This window comes from Trichoderma citrinoviride, assembly GCF_003025115.1.
Source record: "Trichoderma citrinoviride strain TUCIM 6016 unplaced genomic scaffold BBK36scaffold_8, whole genome shotgun sequence".
Lineage (NCBI taxonomy): Eukaryota > Fungi > Ascomycota > Sordariomycetes > Hypocreales > Hypocreaceae > Trichoderma > Trichoderma citrinoviride.
Window position 1 is genome coordinate 565791 of NW_020194716.1, and position 19840 is coordinate 585630.

General features: G+C 55.5%; 7 protein-coding genes across 7 annotated transcripts; 3 read left to right on the forward strand and 4 right to left on the reverse strand.

Annotated features, from left to right (window-relative positions):
- Nucleotides 1–458: 458 nt before the first annotated feature.
- On the forward strand, nucleotides 459–791 carry BBK36DRAFT_1092939 (hypothetical protein; the record flags this gene model as incomplete). The annotated part of the gene is made up of 1 exon (XM_024889042.1): nucleotides 459–791. A coding segment is annotated over one exon (333 nt), but the record flags the coding sequence as incomplete, so codon positions are not given.
- Nucleotides 792–1618: 827 nt separating this feature from the next.
- Nucleotides 1619–1984, forward strand: BBK36DRAFT_1159815 (hypothetical protein; the record flags this gene model as incomplete). Its single annotated transcript, XM_024894232.1, has 1 exon — nucleotides 1619–1984. One exon carries the CDS (start codon nucleotides 1619–1621, stop codon nucleotides 1982–1984), a length of 366 nt encoding a protein of 121 aa, XP_024748995.1.
- Nucleotides 1985–2262: 278 nt separating this feature from the next.
- On the reverse strand, nucleotides 2263–3050 carry BBK36DRAFT_1141626 (hypothetical protein; the record flags this gene model as incomplete). The annotated part of the gene is made up of 2 exons (XM_024893465.1): nucleotides 2263–2859; nucleotides 2928–3050. The coding sequence occupies 2 exons, from the start codon at nucleotides 3048–3050 to the stop codon at nucleotides 2263–2265; spliced, it is 720 nt and encodes a 239-aa protein (XP_024748996.1).
- A 738-nt stretch (nucleotides 3051–3788) lies between these two features.
- BBK36DRAFT_20448 (NAD(P)-binding protein) lies at nucleotides 3789–4700 on the reverse strand (the record flags this gene model as incomplete). The annotated part of the gene is made up of 1 exon (XM_024897894.1): nucleotides 3789–4700. The coding sequence occupies one exon, from the start codon at nucleotides 4698–4700 to the stop codon at nucleotides 3789–3791; it is 912 nt and encodes a 303-aa protein (XP_024748997.1).
- Nucleotides 4701–7036: 2336 nt separating this feature from the next.
- On the forward strand, nucleotides 7037–8982 carry BBK36DRAFT_1120736 (hypothetical protein; the record flags this gene model as incomplete). Its single annotated transcript, XM_024890735.1, has 4 exons — nucleotides 7037–7405; nucleotides 7472–7561; nucleotides 7641–7783; nucleotides 7848–8982. The coding sequence occupies 4 exons, from the start codon at nucleotides 7037–7039 to the stop codon at nucleotides 8980–8982; spliced, it is 1737 nt and encodes a 578-aa protein (XP_024748998.1).
- Nucleotides 8983–9299: 317 nt separating this feature from the next.
- On the reverse strand, nucleotides 9300–15472 carry BBK36DRAFT_1169381 (hypothetical protein; the record flags this gene model as incomplete). The annotated part of the gene is made up of 12 exons (XM_024895305.1): nucleotides 9300–9508; nucleotides 9647–9844; nucleotides 9907–10049; nucleotides 10121–11450; nucleotides 12383–12509; nucleotides 13274–13510; nucleotides 13593–14584; nucleotides 14711–14794; nucleotides 14863–14934; nucleotides 15005–15091; nucleotides 15202–15268; nucleotides 15416–15472. 12 exons carry the CDS (start codon nucleotides 15470–15472, stop codon nucleotides 9300–9302), a joined length of 3603 nt encoding a protein of 1200 aa, XP_024748999.1.
- Nucleotides 15473–17646: 2174 nt separating this feature from the next.
- BBK36DRAFT_1135537 (thiazole biosynthetic enzyme) lies at nucleotides 17647–19139 on the reverse strand. Its single transcript, XM_024892674.1, has 3 exons — nucleotides 18957–19139; nucleotides 17911–18907; nucleotides 17647–17842 (listed from the first exon to the last, which is right to left on the reverse strand). Exons 2-3 carry the CDS (start codon nucleotides 18791–18793, stop codon nucleotides 17748–17750), a joined length of 978 nt encoding a protein of 325 aa, XP_024749000.1. The 5' UTR covers nucleotides 18794–18907; nucleotides 18957–19139; the 3' UTR covers nucleotides 17647–17747.
- Between the last annotated feature and the right edge of the window lie 701 nt (nucleotides 19140–19840).

Genomic DNA, 19840 nt, shown 5'->3' on the forward strand with positions numbered 1-19840 from the left:
GAAATCTTTTGCGGTATTCCTCGTATTCCCCTGGCTCTGTAGTGCGTTATGCCGCAAGGGGCAAGACATGAATGCTATTACTACGTACTCATAATGCACGCAGACGAACTCGATAGGCGCAGAGCGATAGTATTGCATGTTATCAATGCTTTGATGAGATGAGACGGAAGTGGTTGATGTGATAAGCAACATATTCCACATAATACAGGGTCAAGCTGGAGGAGGAGGAGGAGGAGGATTACCACGGTATCATTAGATTGTTTCCCCACATGCCACTGGGGACGGTTATAAATTATGATAAATTATACCTGCTCGTAATCAACCAGTTACCTCTGCTAGTTGTTCGGACATTCACACTGATTCTCCTCGTGCTAGTATTACCGTTGACTGGAATCCATCTAGTCTATCACACTCTCTCTAAGCCTGATATACCATCCACCACCAACATGCCAGACTCATCAGAGCCAGAGCCGTCCCGGCGCCCCGACACAACGCGCGACCAGCGACGCGACGCCCAGCTCATGCGTCGCCTGGGCTACACGCAGTCGGCCATCAGCCGCGAGCTGGGCCTGTCGCTGGGCCAGGTGCAGTACGCCCTCTCGCACGCCGAGACGCCCATCACGCGCCCCGGCCGGCCGAGCAAGCTGAGCGAGGCCCAGGTCGAGGAGCTCAAGGCCTTCATGGCGGCGTCGCCGGCCAACGAGCGCATGCCGTACGGCAAGATCCCGCAGGCGCTGGGCTGGGACGTGGGCGAGTACTGCATCCGGCACGCGCTGCGGAAGCTGGGCTACAAGAGGCCTGCGGGGGGAGGGAGGAGGAGGAGCGTGAATCCGGCAGCGCAGAGCACTAAGAGTAAGAGTAAGAGCAAGAGGACGGGGGATGTTGGGGCTGCAGCTGAGGCTGAGGCTGAGGCTGGCTCTGTGTCGGCATCCCCATCCGTGTCGGCTGTTGGTGCGGCGTCTTCGGCGGCTTCCGTCGCTTCACCAGTTGCTGCTGCTTCACCTTCACCAGCTGCTCCATCGGCTGCGTCCGCAGCTGCTCCGGTGCCCGGGCCGGAACCTGACTCCGGAGCCGGAGATGAGGCTGAAGCTGAACTGGGAGGAGGCACCTCGTGACCCCCCGAGCTGCTGACGTGTTTACCACTTCAAGCTCGCCCCCATTCTGGCCAACGGCAAGTCTCTGGCATCTGTATGGATGAACAACTAGCATCGAGAAGACGCGTCAATGCTCGGCTGATCCCCCTCCTTCCGTGAGGCTGAAAGGTGCCACAGACGCCTTTTCCCTTCGGCCCGTCTGACCGAGACCCCGCATTCCACGATCAGCCTTGAAGGAGCTGGGGCGAGGCGAATCGTGGTGAATGGGGGAGCAGATCCAACTGCTTTGGGAAGCATAACCCGGATTATGCTTAACAAAGGGGAGTGTTCTAGGCTTGAGCGTCTAGCGTGAGGCTATGGGCATGCGGGCGAGTATATAAGTCGGCTCTCGATCTGCCTTTTCCGCGGATGCTTTTGGTCGTTCATATACTCAATGGTGCGGGCCTGGATATAACGGCAGAAACGATTCTACACTTCAGCCAACTATATATATCAGAAGCCGACAACTACAGCAACCACGAAAAATGGGCAACTCCAACTCCTCCCCATCAGACTCACCCAACAACACAGACATCAACAAGACGGACGAGAAAAAGAGTGTCTACCGACGCTACGAAGACAAGAAGCGCGGCCCGGGCCTCACGGACGAAGACATCCTCAAGTACACCGGCAAGACGCGCGACCAGCTCAACGCCTGGGCCGAGACGCAGCCCGGCGTGGGCAAGAACCAGCCCGCGGGCAAGATCAGCGTCGGGTCGGCGTCGGGCTTCGTCGGCGCGGGCGCGGGCGAGGGGCTGGGCGGATGGGGAGCGGAGGGGACGAGGAAGATGAAGTTTCCGCCCCAGCCGGCGACTGTGAAGAGTGTTGGGGATGATTCGGATGATGAGTAGGGGGTGTTGATGGGGCTGGGGTGGGTTGGAAGGGGGGTTGATGCTGTCGCTTGGTGGTTTTGCGTCTGGAATTTGTGTTTGTTCGTCTTGTTGTTTGGTTGGTATGTGTCTAGCAACGGCATCTCTTGGGAAGGTGGAAAGTTGCGAAAAGGAGGAGCAGCGAGCAAGCCATGTCTCTTTTCACAACTTCAATATAGAATACCCTATTGAATACTTTGTCTCTTATTGCCCCTGTTGCGAGCCACCTCCTTTCGCCTCGTCCATTCATCGATGCCGACCTATTCACCCATGTCGGCTTCGCTCCTCGGATCATACAGTCGCTGTCGAATCCATCCATGAGGCTCATCATAGAGAAAGTCGTCTTCGTAGTCAGGAAGCACTCCGTCCTGAACGTCCAACGAATCCTCGTCAACCACCATTTCACATTCAGCATCCTCGTCATCTTCGCTTTCAATATCCTCATCTTCGCACGAATCGAGCATTGCTATTCTCGTGGGGTCGAAGTCGCTTTTACGCTCGATATATTGAGGCGAAAACAAAGCTGGATATTTTTTCAACCAGACATTGTCTGCCCCCGATGGGCTAGTCTCTGCGATTAACTCCATGCTCTCGTCAACGTCTTCTTCTTGCTTGAGCTGGATAGGCTGCACTGTCGGGAACCTGGACCATTCCAGAGGGACGCAGTGATCGGTTTGGTAAGCGTTCACCTCGTCCTCGGCTCTGACAAAATCGACATGTGCCATGTTCGAAGCTGTGGGACCACTCTGGCGTTCATGTCCTTCGTATGTTTGAGATGCTGTGGTAGTATCGGCACGCTGATTCTGATACTCCCAGTTCGGCGTCTGGGTTGCTTCCTCGAAGTAGCTGAGATGCGGCTGCAGATTGCGTGCCTTGAATCATTAGCGAGAGGTTGGCTATCAATATGTTGCTTTCGGAATCACACCTCGTGTTGCTGAGGCTCCTGCCATTGCATGGGCTCTATCTCAGCATCGTCGATCTCGTGTCGATCGGAGACGAGAAGAGAAGTCTGGGGCCTGAAACTGAAGCCGTGCAAGGAGTGTTCCATCTCTAGAGGTTTGCAAGATGCTGGGTGCGATGAGTCACGTCCACCTTGAGGTTAGGGAGTTGTTTGGATGTGCTCAAGCTGAGACGGAGATTACAGAGGCTATAGATATAGTTTTGAGCGAACTATTCACCACACGCCTGTCGTTCAACGTGTGTATCACGCCTCATTACTATAGTCGAGGGGTCGATTGCAGTTACCTCGCTCGTTTGACACGAGTCATAGTCCAGTCATGATATGCAGTCACTATACATATTGTAACATCGATCCGGATATATACATCACGGCGGATTTGCATTCAAAGTCAATCAAGTAGATCTAAGCAGTCATCGAGCCTCAACAGTCGTGCACAAAGAGCGACGCGAGTCACAGTCTCTTATATCATCGACACCCTGCCGAAGCTCGCAGTGTCGAGCTGCTGCTCCTTGCACTTGGCCCACTGCCAAGATGGCTCAACGACTTATACGTGAGCCCGACGGCTACTTAGCATGGAAGATGCTCGCCTCTATTTTTACGAGAATCCGTAGCTATTGATTATTGATTACACAAAAGTCCGGATTTAGCAGTTGGTAAGATTGGCGTCATACGATGATCTGTGTCGTCAACGGCTTTCTCCATAGAGATCAAGGACATTACGAGGAAAGACACTAAGAATGCTGCATTACCGGACTCAACTTTGTCTATTGCAGAACAGGGGAAACTACACTAAAAGTACCCTTGGAAGCAACCACATGTGGCACCCTAGTCGCTGAGCTTCTCCTTCACAATCGCCTTGACCTCCTCCTCAGTCAACTGCTTGACCCCCAACAGCTCGTTATCCAGCTTCTCAAACTTGGGCCCGTACCGCTCGTCATTAATGGCACGCAGGATATACGGCGTAAAGGTCTCTTGGTCAAAGAGCCCCTTTGCCAGCCTCTCATCAGCAGCCTTGGTGATATCATCCAGCTTGACGACCTCCGGCTGCCAGTCCCTCTCCGGCGCAACCTCCTTCGCGATAGCAAGCAGCTGCGCCTGCGAAATGGCCACGCTCTGGAACCGCACGGCCCGGTTCCTGGTCTCCTCGGGCTTGGACAGGACGCCGACGACGGCCTGGGCGACGGCGTCGAGCGTCGAGGTGCTGAAGACGGTGCTGCCGCCGTCGTACAGCAACGGCCTGGAGCCGGCGCTCTTGAAGATGAAGTTGTGCTGCAGGCCCCAGTCGAAAAAGGGCCCGCTGTAGACGAGCGTGTACGTGAGCGGCGTCGTCCTGGCCTTGTCCTCGAGGTAGCCGGCGACCTCGACCTTGTGCGCGAAGACGGGCAGCTTGGCGGCGAGCTCGTTCTGCAGGTCGCAGCCGTACTCGGAGGGCAGGAAGCGCCTGACGCCGGCGGCGACGGCGGCGTCGATGAGCCTCTTCTGCTCGTCGTTGAGGGCGCCGGAGCCGACGGTGGACACGAGGGCGTCCTGGCCGGCGAGGGCGGCGGCCAGGGAGTCGGCGGAGCTGAAGTCGACGTCGACGACGCGGACGCCGGAGGGCAGGGTCGAGGGCGAGGAGGCGCGGCGGCGGAGGACGGTGACGGTGAACTTGTTGGCGGCGAGGAGGGCTGGGAGGAGGACCTTGCCGACGTTGCCGCTGGCGCCGACGAGGGCGATGTTCTTCAGGACGGTGGCCATTGTTTGTTGCGTTGAAAGATGATGTTGCTCTTGCTGTTAGGAGACGTCGTGTAAGTGAAAACGCTGTGGATCGTTGTACAGATGCTTGAGAGTTTGTCAACTGGAGTGGAAGCAATAGATCAAGGCATGGTGGCCGTCTTTATATCTTCACAACTCCCCCATCGTGAATCGTAGCAACAGCCTCGTCTTTCCATATCGAGGCAGCAGAGCCCATCTTTGCCATGCCGACACTGATTTCCAAGCAGCCTCGCATCATCACAACTCCGTGGGTTCTCCGTTCTGCCTGTCCACACCCCGCGATTGTGCCATCCCCATCGCCATCGACACAATCGAGATGCTCCGATAGATCTCGCCACTTTGCCCTCGGTTATCTCATCGATCCTCCTGTTTGCGCCACAGCCGCGCGCTTTCGACTGTCGGCTACCGATATGCAAACTTCCGCTCCATCGTCTTCTCTTATTAAAGCACCATCTGCAATCTGCACATGTCATCGACAGCATTTTTTCACCCCCCTTGGCCGTTCATAGTGTGGACACACTTCGGCTCCTTTCCCGAGCCCGTCTGTCCGCCGTTACTACAAGTTAGTTCTAGCACCCAAACCGACTCCAAGCCTCTCCATACCTATCCTTCTTTTTCACTAGAGGTAGTAGTCACTTAGTGTTAGCTGACAAGCCAAGCTGAGGGCAAAAAGCACATGCTAAGAAAAAAGAAGAAGAAGCTGAGACAAGGCCCCGACTAGCCTCGATTGGGAGTGGGAGACGCCGAGAATGCCAGCCCTCACCGAAGGAGCCGCTGTCCAGGGCCCCGGAAGTGGGATGGCCGAAAGGCTCTGCTCTTTGCTGAGGGAGGGGGGGAAAAGGCGCGTCAAAAGTCGCTGAGCTTTGTGTGTAAGCCGTCAGTTAATGCCGGGGTGAGCAGATCAGATTTATCATCCCCCATCTGCAGCCCGAGGATCCTGTCCGCTCATCCCACCGACAGCTCCGTGTCTTCACTTCTTTCTCTTCTCCTTCAAAATTCCTTTGCCCTGGTGTTCTGTATTGTTTGCCATTCTGAGTCATTCAGTGTTTAACTTTCGATATTCTCGTTTTTCGCCTGTTCACTCTTCGGCTGTCTTGCCTCATCGTGCTCTAATTCCTTTGGGCGTGTGTATTATATCGGCCTGGACCGAACAGATTCAAGGTCGCATCCCACCGCGGCTCCGATCCCGCCTCACCACCACCAACGCGATCCCGATTGTAAGTGCATCTCGCCCGAGCCAACTGCACGTCTTGCATCGCCAAACTGTGGACTTTGCGGCTGTGGGTTGCACTCGCTCTCTAATTCCTAAAGTCCGCCCCCGTGTATCTCGTCTATGCTTGCTTTTTTCTGGAGATTCCCTTCTCAAATCCGCTTTCCGGGTGCCATCTTGGAACCTACTGGTCTCGGCGCCGGTGGGAGAAAGTAGACCAACAACCCTCATCGGCATATCGCCAGAGTCACACAGAGAGAAAGTCATACTTTTGCCTGATACGGCTCCCCTCCAATCATCACCGGATCCACCGAACCGCCATCGCCATCTGCACCAGAATCCCTGGCAGCATTTCCCCGTTTCTCTCTCGCTCTTAGGTAAACGCGGAAATCAAACGCGAGTCCACCAACCGACCCCCTCCCCCGTGTCGGACGGGAAGTGGGAGAGACAAGATCTATCACTCTCTCGCGAGTTCGGGTTCAAGGTAGAGATGGGGCCCCCTTCGGGAGAGCGTCATCTCTGCCACTGCGGAAGAGGCTTTCTCAGAAAGGAGCATCTCCGGCGGCATCAGGCGGTTCATGGCAGTCCGTCCTTCACGTGCCATGTGTGCTCTCGGTCGTTCAGCCGCAGGTGAGTTTCCTTCTTCTATCATCTTTCCCTTCTGTTTAATGGCACTTGTGCCCCTTTTCCTTCCAAAGCGAGTAGATGAAGCAGAAGAGAAAGAAGAAAAGGGCATCTTATGGCACAATCAAAGAGACACACGCTGAATGCTAGAAAACTTCGTCGTCGCAGTGATCTCCTCCGTCGCCACCTGACGCTCCACGATGGCTCCGCCCCCTCAGACTCGAAACGAGTCCGCGCCTGTGATGCCTGTCACGCAAGCAAGATCCGTTGCGACGGGGGTGCTCGGTGCAGTCTGTGCACAAAGAGAGGCATCAACTGTGCCTTCACCAGAGGACCTGGGCCTAATTTCGTATCCAGCACCCGGCAAGGTACAGCTTCTTCCTTGCACTCGAGCCACGGGTCACGCTCGCCAGACGGTCCGAGATCTTCAACAGGGGCCTCGGTCTCTTCTAGCGGTTCACAATCTGGTGCGCCCGTGTCTCATATGAACAGTACACCCTTAAGCCAGGAGTCACTTCAGCAACAAGACCCGTCCTCCGCCTCCCTCGAGGGCCTGCAACTAGTCCTCGAAGCCGCTTCGAGGCCAAAATCAGCAACATCGTCGAGAAGCCAGCGGCATCTGACCCCTCAAGTCAAGAAATGGTCCGCGGCGTGCATCGATACGTACTTTGGCCGCTTCCACGACCGCTGGCCGGTGCTTCATGGTCCTACCTTTGAGAAGGAGGTGGAATCCGTCAGACTGCGTAGCACCGTCCTCCTGATAGGATCCTGGCTGCGGCACGAGAATGAGGGCAACAATCACCTCATATTCGACATTCATAGCATTCTGGTGAAACGCCTTCTGGACGAGTTGGTAAGTGGTTTGTGTTTTACTATAAGGGGGGGTTTTCCCGCGTGCTGACTTACATGTTGCTCGCAGATAGACACGAGTCCCGACCCAGCCGGCGTCTGGCCCCTCCGGACACTGCAAAGCTCTCTCCTGAACATCATTTTTGCATTCGAAAGCGGAGTACGTACCTACTCACATGGCGATATCCATTCGATATCGGCGACTAATCCATCTGCAGCGTGAAAAGCACATGAAAAAGGCCCGCCTCCTCTTCAGCCTCCTCGTCACCGTGTTCCGACATCTCAGAGTCTTCAGCGCCGACGCCATCGAGCATCAGATACGGATCCATTTCAGCGGCGATTTCCCTCCTTGGGTGTTCTCCATGAAGGAGAAATGGAAAAGGTGAACTCAAAGCCCCCTTCACTCCCTCAAACAATGCCATAGAGCGAGCACTAACCTCTCCCAGACTCTGCACAAACATGTTCAAGATCGATTCATATATATCCCTCCTCACCCAACAACCCCCCTTATTACAGCGTGAGGAAATGAGCCTGAGTCTGACATCCACCTTTGGCCAATGGAATGCTTGGGGCATAGACGTCTTCTTCCGGAGATGGCCCTCCGAGCCCGTCGAGCGCTCACAGTATAGAATATGCGACCTCGCGTTGGGCTCACAACAGCCCATTCCGCCGGTAATCCTTGTTGAAGATCTCCAGATCCGCATGATGGGCGTGACAAACTACGTCTGGATCCTCAATAAGATGCGAGGAAGTCCCAACCCGGCGCTCTGCGTGTCTCCCGACCATAAGGAGCTGATATCGGCTCGTCTGAAGCGCTGCAAGCTGCAGCTCGACAGCATGACGTCCATATGGAAAGAACCAGAGCTCAACAAGATGCACATCGATTTCCTCCTGAGAGCATACTCTGCCAAGGAAGAGCCCTTCCACGAAGGCTGGGAAGAGGCCGCCCGGAACCGCTTCTTCTCCTTCGTCTTCAGCGCCACCATGCTGTACCACCTCCTCAACATGCACATCTACGCCGACGTCCACAGCTACATGCAAAATCTCCCCGTCCTGTCGCCTGCCGGCGCAGCATCCGCCGCCAATCTCTCCTCGTTGGCAACAGCCGTCGACAACGCCCAAGTCCAAGAATGGGCCTCCTCGCCAGACTGCCGCATCGCTGTCTCCCACGCCCTCTTCGCCTACCGCGTCTACGGCTCGACAACGTCCTCTCCCTCCGACCTCAAGGCCGAAGTCGTCGACCCCATAGCGCACATGACCATCGCTGCCGGCGCCGCCATCCTCTGGACGTGGATCCAGAACACGACGTCCGCGTGCACGTGCATGAGCCCGATGCCGCTCGCAGGCGAGCTGGACTTTGGCTTCGTGCCGCTGGGGGCGGGACAGAGTCCCGAGGTGGACCATTGGATACTGACGGGGGGCAACGTTTGGCTGCATGGGGTGCATCTGTGCAAGTGCAATGTCGACGTGTGGCTGTCCCCTTTTGCGGCGATTCTGTCGCATGGGGCGAGGAAGTGGGAGGTTGGCGATGTGTTTGCGCAGAAGCTGTGGTCGCAGCTGGGGCTGCAGAGGTCTGTTTAACTGTTCTTGAGTGATGCTTTGCCGTGCAGGCAGAGTAATGTGTTGTTGTAATTCGTTTCGAGAAGCGCTTTTGTCTGATATGTATTGCCTTGTATATAAAGATGACGGATATAATCTAGAAAGCGTAAAATACCGCTTTTTGCGAGTCGATTCAGTCTATAATTTCTGCCCAAAGTGTCCAAGGCTATCAACGCGCCGTGTAAATGCCGAGATAAAGCTGATATACACATACAGCTTGTCCGTGGAGTATATTCGACTGATACATGTATATCCAAAACGAAAGGAAATATTCACAACTCGTCCTTTGCTCGCGGCGTCTAGCCTGTTGCGTTCGTAGGCGACGTAATGAGCGCCTCGCTCCCTCGAAGAACCGTGGCCGCCTGGCGAAAGAAGGAATCCAGCCTGAGCCTGACAGGCCGGAGCAGAAGCCGTCCCGGCTTGTGAGTGGTTTCGCCTAGTCGTTCGAGAGAGTGGTGGAACTCTTGCAGGAGTTGATATGCAGCCTCAATGTCCTGCTGGTCAGTGGCTAGCAGAAAGAGGTAAATGAGAAAATTCCCGCACAAGATCAATTGGGATCGGGCATCTGCTTTCTGTTAGCCAAGGAGCAACTCGCAGTCAAACTCCAGGTTCACAACGCCAAGCCAGGAAGGATCCAAAGACTTACGGCGACACCAAAAGCCTCGCAAATCTTCCTCGGCAATAGAGTGGAAAAAGCAGACAAAGTTTCGAAACTCGCTGAGGGCAGAGAGAAACCACCTGCGAAGGCTCGACTCGGGATTGGCCCTGGCCTCTCTGGTAGCAGGATACATCAACCCTCGGTACAAGAGTGCCTGGCTCGCGTAATAATGGAGATGCAAAGGGCCTTGGCGATAGAGTTAGTGCTCGCTTCCGATGGTCGGTCAATAAGTTGCCTGTAAGTCTTACAGTTGCTGACCACGTCTTGGCCTCTGTCGGGGCCGAGAGCAAGGCATTGCGGGAGGAGGCTATGCCAGTCGTTGAATTTCTCTCTCAGAATGACCAACTGTGTTTCCCTGTCGGCGAGGCTTGACGGGTTGGGTCGAACTTGGCTGCATCAACGATGCCGCGTGAGCAAACACCATCGACGACAAGATGTTATGCAGGGTTCGCCATGACTTACAAGCTGCAGTCCAGCACCTCCCTCAAGATAATGGTCAGGTTGATAAACTGTAAGAATCGAGCTCCCACTGAGGCTTGGAAGATGGCATCGTCGGGCTCAACTAGGTATCGCAAGTCTTCAGGCAGAGTCTCATCCGCTCGAATGTCGTCCATGTCGGGTGGAATGGTGCTGAATGAGCTTAGGCTGATGTGCGGAGGATTCCCGTGGCAGATTGCGGACCAGCAATCCGAGGCATACACTGCCCACCAGAGCTTCTTTCTGACTCTCTTCTCCCATGGCTCAATGCTCCAGCGGGTGGGATCTTGATGGAGGCCTATTGTCTGAGCACATGCAGTGGTTTGCGCCGTCATGGTCCACATGCTCGGCGTCTCAACACTGTCAATTTCAGGAGGCGTGATGTGATGGAGCAAAAGGCCTGCCTGAAGGCTGAAGAGGTTGGGGTTCTCATGCTCACGCCTCCAAGCCTCGTGCGCGTGGTCTATGCATTGATGCTGCTGGAAGGGGCATGGCTCTGTAATGCTTGGGTCACGGTCCCAGAAAACGCACGCCATGCCGTAGATGGCACCACGCAACGAGGCCGGGATCTTCATCCTGTTGGCCTTGTACTGACGAAGGAATCGCGTCTTGGTGACGACGGGGTATATAGGGTGAACGTGCTTGAAGTATAGACGTATCAAGTGTTCGCCATAGGGCCACACAAGCCTCTCCGTCCCGTCCGAGGCAGCTTGCTTTGCCTCAGTTGTGAACTCGGGGTTTTCATTTTCCAAGAGTAAGAAGTGGACCGGACGATCGTCCGCGGTGTGACCACCAGGATACACCTGGATGATGTTGGCATCGATCTCATCCTTTTCACTAATAATTAGACACCTGAAGGCATCCAGGAGATACGTGTCCTGCTCAGCCGACGGTCCCATGGAGTGCGCGGTCCTGTTGAAATTGTCCTCGAGCGTATGGAGAGGAAGGTTGGATGACAGAACGGCCGGGTGTGAGACGCCATGTAAGGGCTGGTCCTGGCCATCTGCAGGCGGCCCAGACTGGCGAACCAAGCCCTGATGTACCATGGCGGAGGGGGCAGACGGCTGCCGCTCCATACTCAAAGCCACAGCAACAGTGATGCCTGTAGACGACTGGACCGTGTCTGCCGGGCTGGAGTGCGAGACGCTGCGGCGTGATAGACCCGGCGAGGAGCCCATGGCCGAAGGCGTGACGAGCTCAGCATCCGAGGCGCCATTGTCAGTGGTGCTTTCGCCGGCACTCTCATGCTGAGCAGACAGCTCATCAGGGGTCGGCGTAGATTGGCAGACCAACCCTCTGCTCTTACAAAAGAGACCTGCAGGCAGAGGTTTAGCACTCGGTCCGGTACGAGGCGGGGATTAAGCATATATTGCCGTGCAGCCCCATGGATCAAAGCAGAAGCTGTGGAGGTCCGCATGCAGCAGCCTGTGCGTGAAGCATAGACCAACAGGCGGCTGGAGAGGGGACGCTCCCGCTTGTTCCCACTTGGAAAAGCAGCCCTGAGCACACACCTCCGTGGTGCCAGTGACGCAGCTCGAGCTCCATAGCTGCCCAAGCCAACGATGGTGCCAGCAATCTGTGGCCGAGCGGGAGGCGGACACGTGCGACCCAACTGGAAAGCTTGCGCAGCATGGAGCGGGAGCCGCCGGGGCTGGTTTGTCGACATCAACCCACACTGACGCGCAGCAGATAGACACGCACAACATACTTTGTTCAACGTGTGAGGCTCAGGGGCTCGGTTGGAATCGATGCCCACTGGCAACATGGCGACAGACGCAAGGGCACACACGGCAAGACGATCAAACGAGGACTTACAAGGAGGCTCCGAGGTAATCACACAAGCCGTCTTCCGCCTCCGGCAGGCGTCGCAGGGCCGGTTCTTGCGGCTCCGCGGCTGTCGAGGCCGGCCGAAATGACTCTGGATGGTGAACTTGCGGGGGCGGCCCTGGGCCGAGTCGGCGCCGCTCATCTTCGTCTCGGGCAGCTCCCGTGTCTCAGGTAAATGTGACGAGGCGACTTCGCGGTGGTTTGCCGTCCCGGGCCTGGCCAAACCTGGGCGGGTTGGCTGGTTGGCCGGCTGGTTGGTCGGTCAGTCTCTGCGGCGGCGCCGTGGCTGGTGGAGTTGGGCGGTTGAGAGGCAGCACAGCGCCTAGTCGGTTCCCGGTCGAGTCTCTCGGCGAACACCGCGGCGAAGCAGCCTCAGCGCCTGTCCGACCGTCATTCAAGTTGGCCGACAGGGCGGGGAACGAGCGAGTAGGTTGCGTGTGGCAGCACTCGAGGCCATCACCAGACGCCGCCAATGGCAGCCCAGCTTGCCGGTAACGTGACAGGCACGGGGCTTGGGGCTGGCCGGTTCGCCTATTGGGCTCGGCAGCTAAGCGCTTTTAGGCTCTGGAGCCGCCAACCGGGAGGCTGTTAGGAGCCGGGGAGGTAGTCTTAGCGGCCGTGTAGTGGAGGGTGAGCCCTATAAGTGCTGTAGCATTGAAGACGGGACTCACTTCATGTTCAAGCTATCACAACGAAGCACGATCAGGTTGAGTTTGCGTTCTCTGCTGCGTCCACTTGTTATGTTCCCATGCCCTACTCTCCGTTGACAGTACAATTGATGGATGGTGATACTGCAGGAGCAATAAGTAGGCCGACCAGTGGACCTGGTCCTCGTCTCGTCTCGACAGTTGGCCGACTACGAGGTACAAGAAGACGCAACAATATACCTACCCACGATGTCTATCGTCTTAATCCAGAGTAGAGTGCTTATGGGCTGCGAGTCAAGCCTAGCTCAGGTACAGCGCATCATCCAGCATCCTGGTTCGCAAGGCAAGTACTGCCAGGATGTATTCACAGCTTGGTCATATGAGGGCCCATCTGTCAAGTATGTACATGCCAGCATACCCAGTAAGTATTCTCTAGATAAGAGAGATCAGACGTTGCTCACGTACTATCCAATGACTCGCTAGCATGGCGTCTCTTAAAAAGAAAAGAAAAGACAAGACAAGGAAAGAGTACGGAAGAATCGACCAATCTCCCCCCCAACCATCAAAAGAGTACGGCAGGCTCCGACTTGGTGTTCAAATCTGTTATATGGATGATGCCCGAACCATCGTCTGATAGCGTCTGGACTGCCTGATCAAGATTCACCTCCCAGCGGTCAGCGTAGAATTGCTGCACTTCCCTCGGGCTCGGCGACGTCCTGATAAACCTGTCGACGTTCCTGGCAGGGAAGAGCCAGTGGAGAAGCACGTAGACGCCGGCGCTCGACAGGAAGCCGTACAGGTAGTTGAGGTAGAAGAGCTCCGTCATGCCTGAGGGCAGCACCACGGATAAATTCACCGCCGCGATAAAGCCGGGCGTACACGGCGCAACTCCCACCGCCCACTGGCAGAAGAAATCACTGGAAGTCAGTTTCCTCTTCATTCTCTCACTCGCATCTACCAAAGGAACCGAAACATGGACTCACCGCAAGCGGCGCACGGAAATTGATGCCGTGGGTATACCAGTATATGCTGCCGCTGTGGCCCTGGTACAAGTCGTCGACCTTAATCTTGCGCCTATTCACCACGACATAGCTGGCAAACATCATGCCCGTCATCGGCGCGAGGAAGACGCTGTAGCTAGACAAGACGGACAGAAACGTCGTCGCCTTGCAAACCAGCTGCCAGGGGTTGACAATTGGGCTAAGTAGGGCCGTGATGTAGGCCCCTCTGCGGATGTTGATGTACCGCGGGAACACGGACGACAGGTCTATGCCGCCAGCCAGCGCATTCCCGGGCACGTTGCTACCAATCTGAGAGATGCACATCGCAACACCGGCAAAGAAGACTGCGGCCCGTGTCTCAGCACTATCATCCTTCTCCAGCAGGCGAACAAAGATGGTCGGCGGGTTCCAGACGGCCTCACCGCCGAACCGCTTCTGGGTGGCTGATACGACTAGAATCCCAATGACGGATGTCAAGATACTGTAGACGCCGTATGGGATAAGCTGGCCCCAGAGCGCGTCCATTGGCGTCCGTGCCAGACGCGCAAAGTCGTTTTGGTTCAGGATACCGGCCGCAATCGCGCCAATGGTGCACATTATCCCGTACATCATCAACCAGGCAACGCTACCTGGCCCGCCGGTTCTGGGCATGGTAGTTGACGAATCCATGGTGCTACCAAAGCCTCCCTCGCCCATGGTTGCCAGGGCCCATATCAGGAGGGCCACGAAGAAGCCTATGGCCACGGCGCTGGAAAACTGGAACATCTTGTGCAGGCGATGAGGCTGGATCCACAGAAACGGAAGACTGATGACGAAGAAGATGATGTACGATACGAACTGAGCTGTTGTCATGCCCGTGCTTTCGGGCATGTGGTTGGGAATGCGAGATGCATACTGGGGATCCCACGACAGCAAGATGAGCTCGAAACACTGGCCACCAACCCATGTCTGGAAACCGTACCTACGGACAACAGCTGTTAGCACAAGACGCCGAATGTACAATGCAGTCTCGAGCATTCATCCAACGAACCAAACTAGGTACGTAAGCATATATCAGCCAAAACTCCATACAACGTTATACCAGACGGAAAGCATCATACCGAGAGACAAGAATATGCGGTTCCAGATGGCAAACTGGGATCCCCACATGCCCCATACGGCACGACTATAGACGGAAAAGCCAACTAGAGAGAGAAGTCGTCTTCAGCATGACCAATTACTTTTGGGGCGTATGAGAAAACAGGAGGCTCACTGTGATAGTAGGCACCTGCAAGCGAGCTAATGACAATTGCCACGGTGGCTATGATGTTTCCCACCACAATTGCTACCGTATGCAGCATGTCAGCCAATCGACGCAATGGCCTCTGTCAAATCGGGATAATGGACATACATACCAATGATGGCTTGCCACCAGTTGAGGCCCAACGGTATCAGCGAGCTCCCAGTCAGGAAGGTCGCAATGTTGCAGTTGATCAGCAACCCTGGAAGACGGGAGGAAAAGAGGAATCGCTCCTCGTCAGCAACCTTGCTCGCCAGTTCGCCGATAACCCAATTTTGACTTCGTCCTTCGCCCAGGGGGGCCGCCACTCACAAAAATTGTGAAAGGTCCAGAACGTCCATGTCCGCCTGGCCGACTCTATGGGTCGGATGTCCTCATTCTATGACACAGAGGCGGAGGTTGTTGGTTAGCCAGCTGCATAGAGTCTCACGCGGGTGGGCGGGCTTGTCGATAACATGAGCGGCAGCACAACATGACGGTCGGCAGTGGCATGAAGAGCCGAGCGGCGTTCGCACACACAACTTACGATCCATTGCGAGACGCAAGGCAACCTGGCGCGTTCAATGAGTTCGCCTACACCCATTGTCGCGGTCATTTGAACGCGGGTGTCGCCCGCACAGATCTGGCCAAGACTGCCGCGCTCTGACTCGAGGCTCAGTCAGACTCTCGGACTATGCTCAGTTCGCAGCTTGAGACGCAACGGGTATGGTGATAGCCGGTGCTGCTTCTTGTAGGTATCTGTCTCCGTTGGACCAACATACACACGCATAGACGCGCATAGACACCGACCCCCTTGTGCCGGCGAAAAGACCCGGAGCCTGGACCGTCACAGGGCCCCGAGGCTCCAACAGTGGGGCGAGATCCGGGACAAGAGAAGATGTCAACCAACGCGATGCGACGCAAACAGATCGGCCCAGCAGGCAGCGGCAGCGGCGCGATCGGGAGGAGCCGTCGGCCGTCGAACTTTGTCGCCGTCGAACTCTGTCTGGCTAGGCGAATCGACCGGTGCCAGCTCCCGTAAGACAGCCAAAGAGCCCTTGCGGAGGTTGAGATGATGAAAAGGGGGAACAGACAGCAGACGTTTGGCTTTCCGAGCTCGTGTCAAACAAAGTCGACTCCAGCTGAGCCAATGCTTAGTAGTCTGCTGCTTCACGAGGCAAGCCCGACTAAGAGATAACGAGAAAATTACGGAGTGCGTGTGCGAGGTAACCGCGCCTTTGCTAGTGTAACGACGCACGAGAAGGGATCCGACGGCTTCTTTACCCAGCCAAGCCTCTGGTTTCAAGCCATCGACAGGGAGCATCTGGCTCCCGCTTTTAGTCAGCGCGGGCTCACCGCAACGGGCGTGGTCAGCAAGATTTGGATGAGGACAAAGAGCAGAGTCAACAAGAGACAGCTTCTTCCCCGCGCTTTCAACTCGACACCCTGACCAATGTCCTTCATGCGCATCATGTTACTGACAGCCCAGCGACCCGGCGCTTCGGTCCGCTAGAGGCCTTCGAGGTGGTGGATTGCGGGTGTTCTGAAGGGGGTAAGTCGAACAATGCACGGGCATGCAGCTGGGCGTGTGTTGGGCTGCATGCTTATTTCGTCTCATGTCGGCACACGTCCCCCGGTCACTCTCGAGCGGCCTTGAATTGAGATTACAGTTGATACTGCGCTGTTCAGAACGCGTCATTTGGAGCAACTCTCGCTCTGGGTTTCCAATCCCTAATGCCGCCTGGATCTACACCCTCCTAGCATAGCATCTCGAGTTGTTCAGTCGTTCGTTGCTGGTGACTCGGCCAACTCTCTTCTGCAGCACGATGTGCCGATATGAAGATGGAACTTCTCTGATGCCTACAAGTGGCCAAACTCTGCTTTCAGGGGGGTGGCCTGCCCACTAGGCTTCTCCATGGCCGCGGAGTGGGTGGTGAGCCCGCTATTCATCCACGGCCGTCTTTGTTCCTCGCAAGCCACCACACAGGCGACGACTTACACTCCAACCCGGCATAATGCATGCTCGGCTTCCATCTCCAGACGTTGAGCGAAACTTTTACCGTTGTGCTCTTCGCTCCATCCAACGATCGGCATCCTTGGAAGAGAATAACAATGACCTGTAGCCGTCGCACCAATTCATTATAAGCTCTTCTGAATTCTTGCCAGCATGGGTCATTCTCGCTATTACATCGCTCGCCGCTCGGTTTTGCCCTCTAATGATCCTTGAGATTTCGCGTTCTTCTTTGGTGGAAAAAGAGGAGAGTTGGGTGTCGGGTGGTTCCCTGCAGTCGAAAAGGCAGAGAAAAGAAGAGTCGATTTGCTTTGACCTTACATACTCCTTATTGCTCCCCGGTTCTGCTTTCTCTTGTTCACCATAGACTCTTAACATGCCAGAGATTATCTCCATAGGCTTAGCGGGCTGGAACAAAGTCGAAACTGGGCAAGACGGCGCGATGCGCGTAGGACGGGGTTCTGTCGGAGACTTAATCAAGGGGCAATCCAAAAGCTTTATCGATTCGATTCCGACCGCGACAGATGCCATTGTGGCTCCCGGAAAGGCTGACATCGGGGAGGCTTCACATGGAGACAAGGTCGAGGTTTGAAAGAGTCATCGACCATATGAAGACAATTGAGGCATCACATGTCATAGGTATGGATGAGTATGTCTTTCACAGGTGCTCGATTACTTCGAAGTCAAGTTGGAATATCACATACGGAATGAGACCGGATATTTCAACAGAGATAGCTGCAGTGTATTCAATCTGGTTCGCAGCGTGATTTTTTTTGTTCTTTTGTACTTTTACTGCTTTACATCAAATGAGTGACCAGTCATGCCAAGTACAATCAAATGAATGACGGAAGATAGCCACGAATCTCATTTACTGAGCATTCTCCTTGCGGCGGGCCTCAAAGACCCTGAGAGCCTCCTCGGCAGCCTTGACACCGCTGAGGGCCATGGCACCAAAGGTAGGACCTGCAAAAACACCAAGGTTAATACATGCTTCGCGACTGGAAGGGGGATGTTGTGAAGAGGAGACATACCCATGCGGTTGGCTCCGTCAATCTCAGACAGCTCCATTCCTCCGACAATCAGGCCGGGAACAACCTCGCGGGTGTTCTTGACAATGGCGTCCTCGGCCCTGCTCATGTCGAGGCCACGCATGCCGCCGAGCTTCTCGATGCGGCCCATGCTGACGAGGCGCTTGACGCAGAAGGCACCCATTGGGCCGTCGTGGCCGGTGGTGGAGATGACCAGGGGCGCGTTGATGGTGTTGGGGTCCATGCAGGACTGGTCGTCGTGGTGCATCGAGACGAGGGTCCAGTTGGTGACCACACCGGCGATGCGGACGCCCTCGGCAGAGGGGCGAGTGATGAGGTCCTCGACGCAGGTGGCGTTGAAGAGCTTCACGTTGGGCAGCTGCAGCACCTTGGCCATGATGGTGGAGGTGAAGAGCGCGGCGTGCTTGACGACAACGTAGTTGCCCTCGTCCTCGTAGGGGACGCCTATCTCGCGGAGGAAGGCATCGGCAGGCTTGCGCATGACCATGGCGGAGAAGAGCTGGCCTCCCAGCCAAGCACCTCCGCCAGGGGACACGGAGGCCTCGATGATGGCAATCTTGAGGTCCGGGCGCTGGGTGCCGAGGACGTAGGCGGTGCTGAGGCCGCAGGAGCCGGCGCCGATGATGACAATGTCGGACTCGGCGTAGCGGTCGAGGTCCTCAAAGTAGCGGCGGGTCATGGCGCGCGAGACCTGGGACTCGCGGATGGGGGCAAAGGTGAAGGAGTCCCACTGGCCGAACATGTCGCCGACGGACTTGGCCTGGGCCTCGAGATGCTGCTGCGGCTGGGAGACGGCCAGCTTGGAAGGGGGGGTGACGAGTTCAGCGGTGCGCTGGGTGGGCGAGACGGCGGCGGGGGGGCTCATGATGGGCCTACGAGGGTTAGGGATTTGAAGGGATAGAAAGGGGGGAGAGCATGATCCTTTCGCTGGTATTATCCAGATCAAGTTCAGGGCCGTATATTCTCAGCCCGAGCTCCCTCTTCCTCTCCTACTATCACTTCTCTCCCATCTCATGATGTGTTTCTTGTGTAAGACAAGAGACGAGGGGGGAGAGAAGTGAAGTGGGAAAAGAAGCGGGAGCCCGGGCACCGGCTCATGCGATACACATTACCTGAAGATGAAGAGACAGAATCCCGTCTGGACGGACTACCACCGAAAGACGCCATGGCGACGGACGAGGTTGTACCGACAGGAGTGTGCGGTGTTTGGCCTGCCGTGTGTTAGATGCATTGGAGAGAGGGGGTTTTGGAGGGGGTGTGAACTATATCACTGAATACTTTTGTTTCAATTGTGTGTAATTGAGTTGATTGTCAATTGTTTCTTGATGAAGAACGATGACTGTGATGTGAAAGAGAAAGAAGACGAGTTCCAACTCTGCGTGATTTTCATCCCATTTATAGTCGACCAAATTCTCACCAACCTATACGTAAAAAGGAGGGGTAGGACGATGGATCGGCTCTCGATACTATCATAGTGACGGCGATGTCGGCAGTTGGAGCAACCGTTCGCATCAAAAGCTGGGCGGCAACTGGTCCGCTGGTATCCGGGCGTTTGATTTTAGCCATGAGAGAATTTAGGGCTGTGTGTGTGTGTGTGTGTTATCGTGAAGATATCATTTGTTAAGAAAGTTGTGGTGGACTCGGGATAGTTGATGAGGACCCTACACTTGGACTGATTGGGCTATTGTGCCACTTGTTTGGAGCCTTTGACTGGATGCTGGAGTTGCGGCCATTGCTGATCTTTTCATTGTTTGTTGAAAGAGTCTCTGGAGGGTGGACTTCTATTCAAGTCAATTCATTAATACCTTTGGTGTACGGGGTAAAGTAAGCTGCAATCACGCTCCGAGGAAACGTAACAACTTCTTCAACGGTGCGGAGCAGACTGTCAGCTAGCCAAAAGACGATGCTTTTC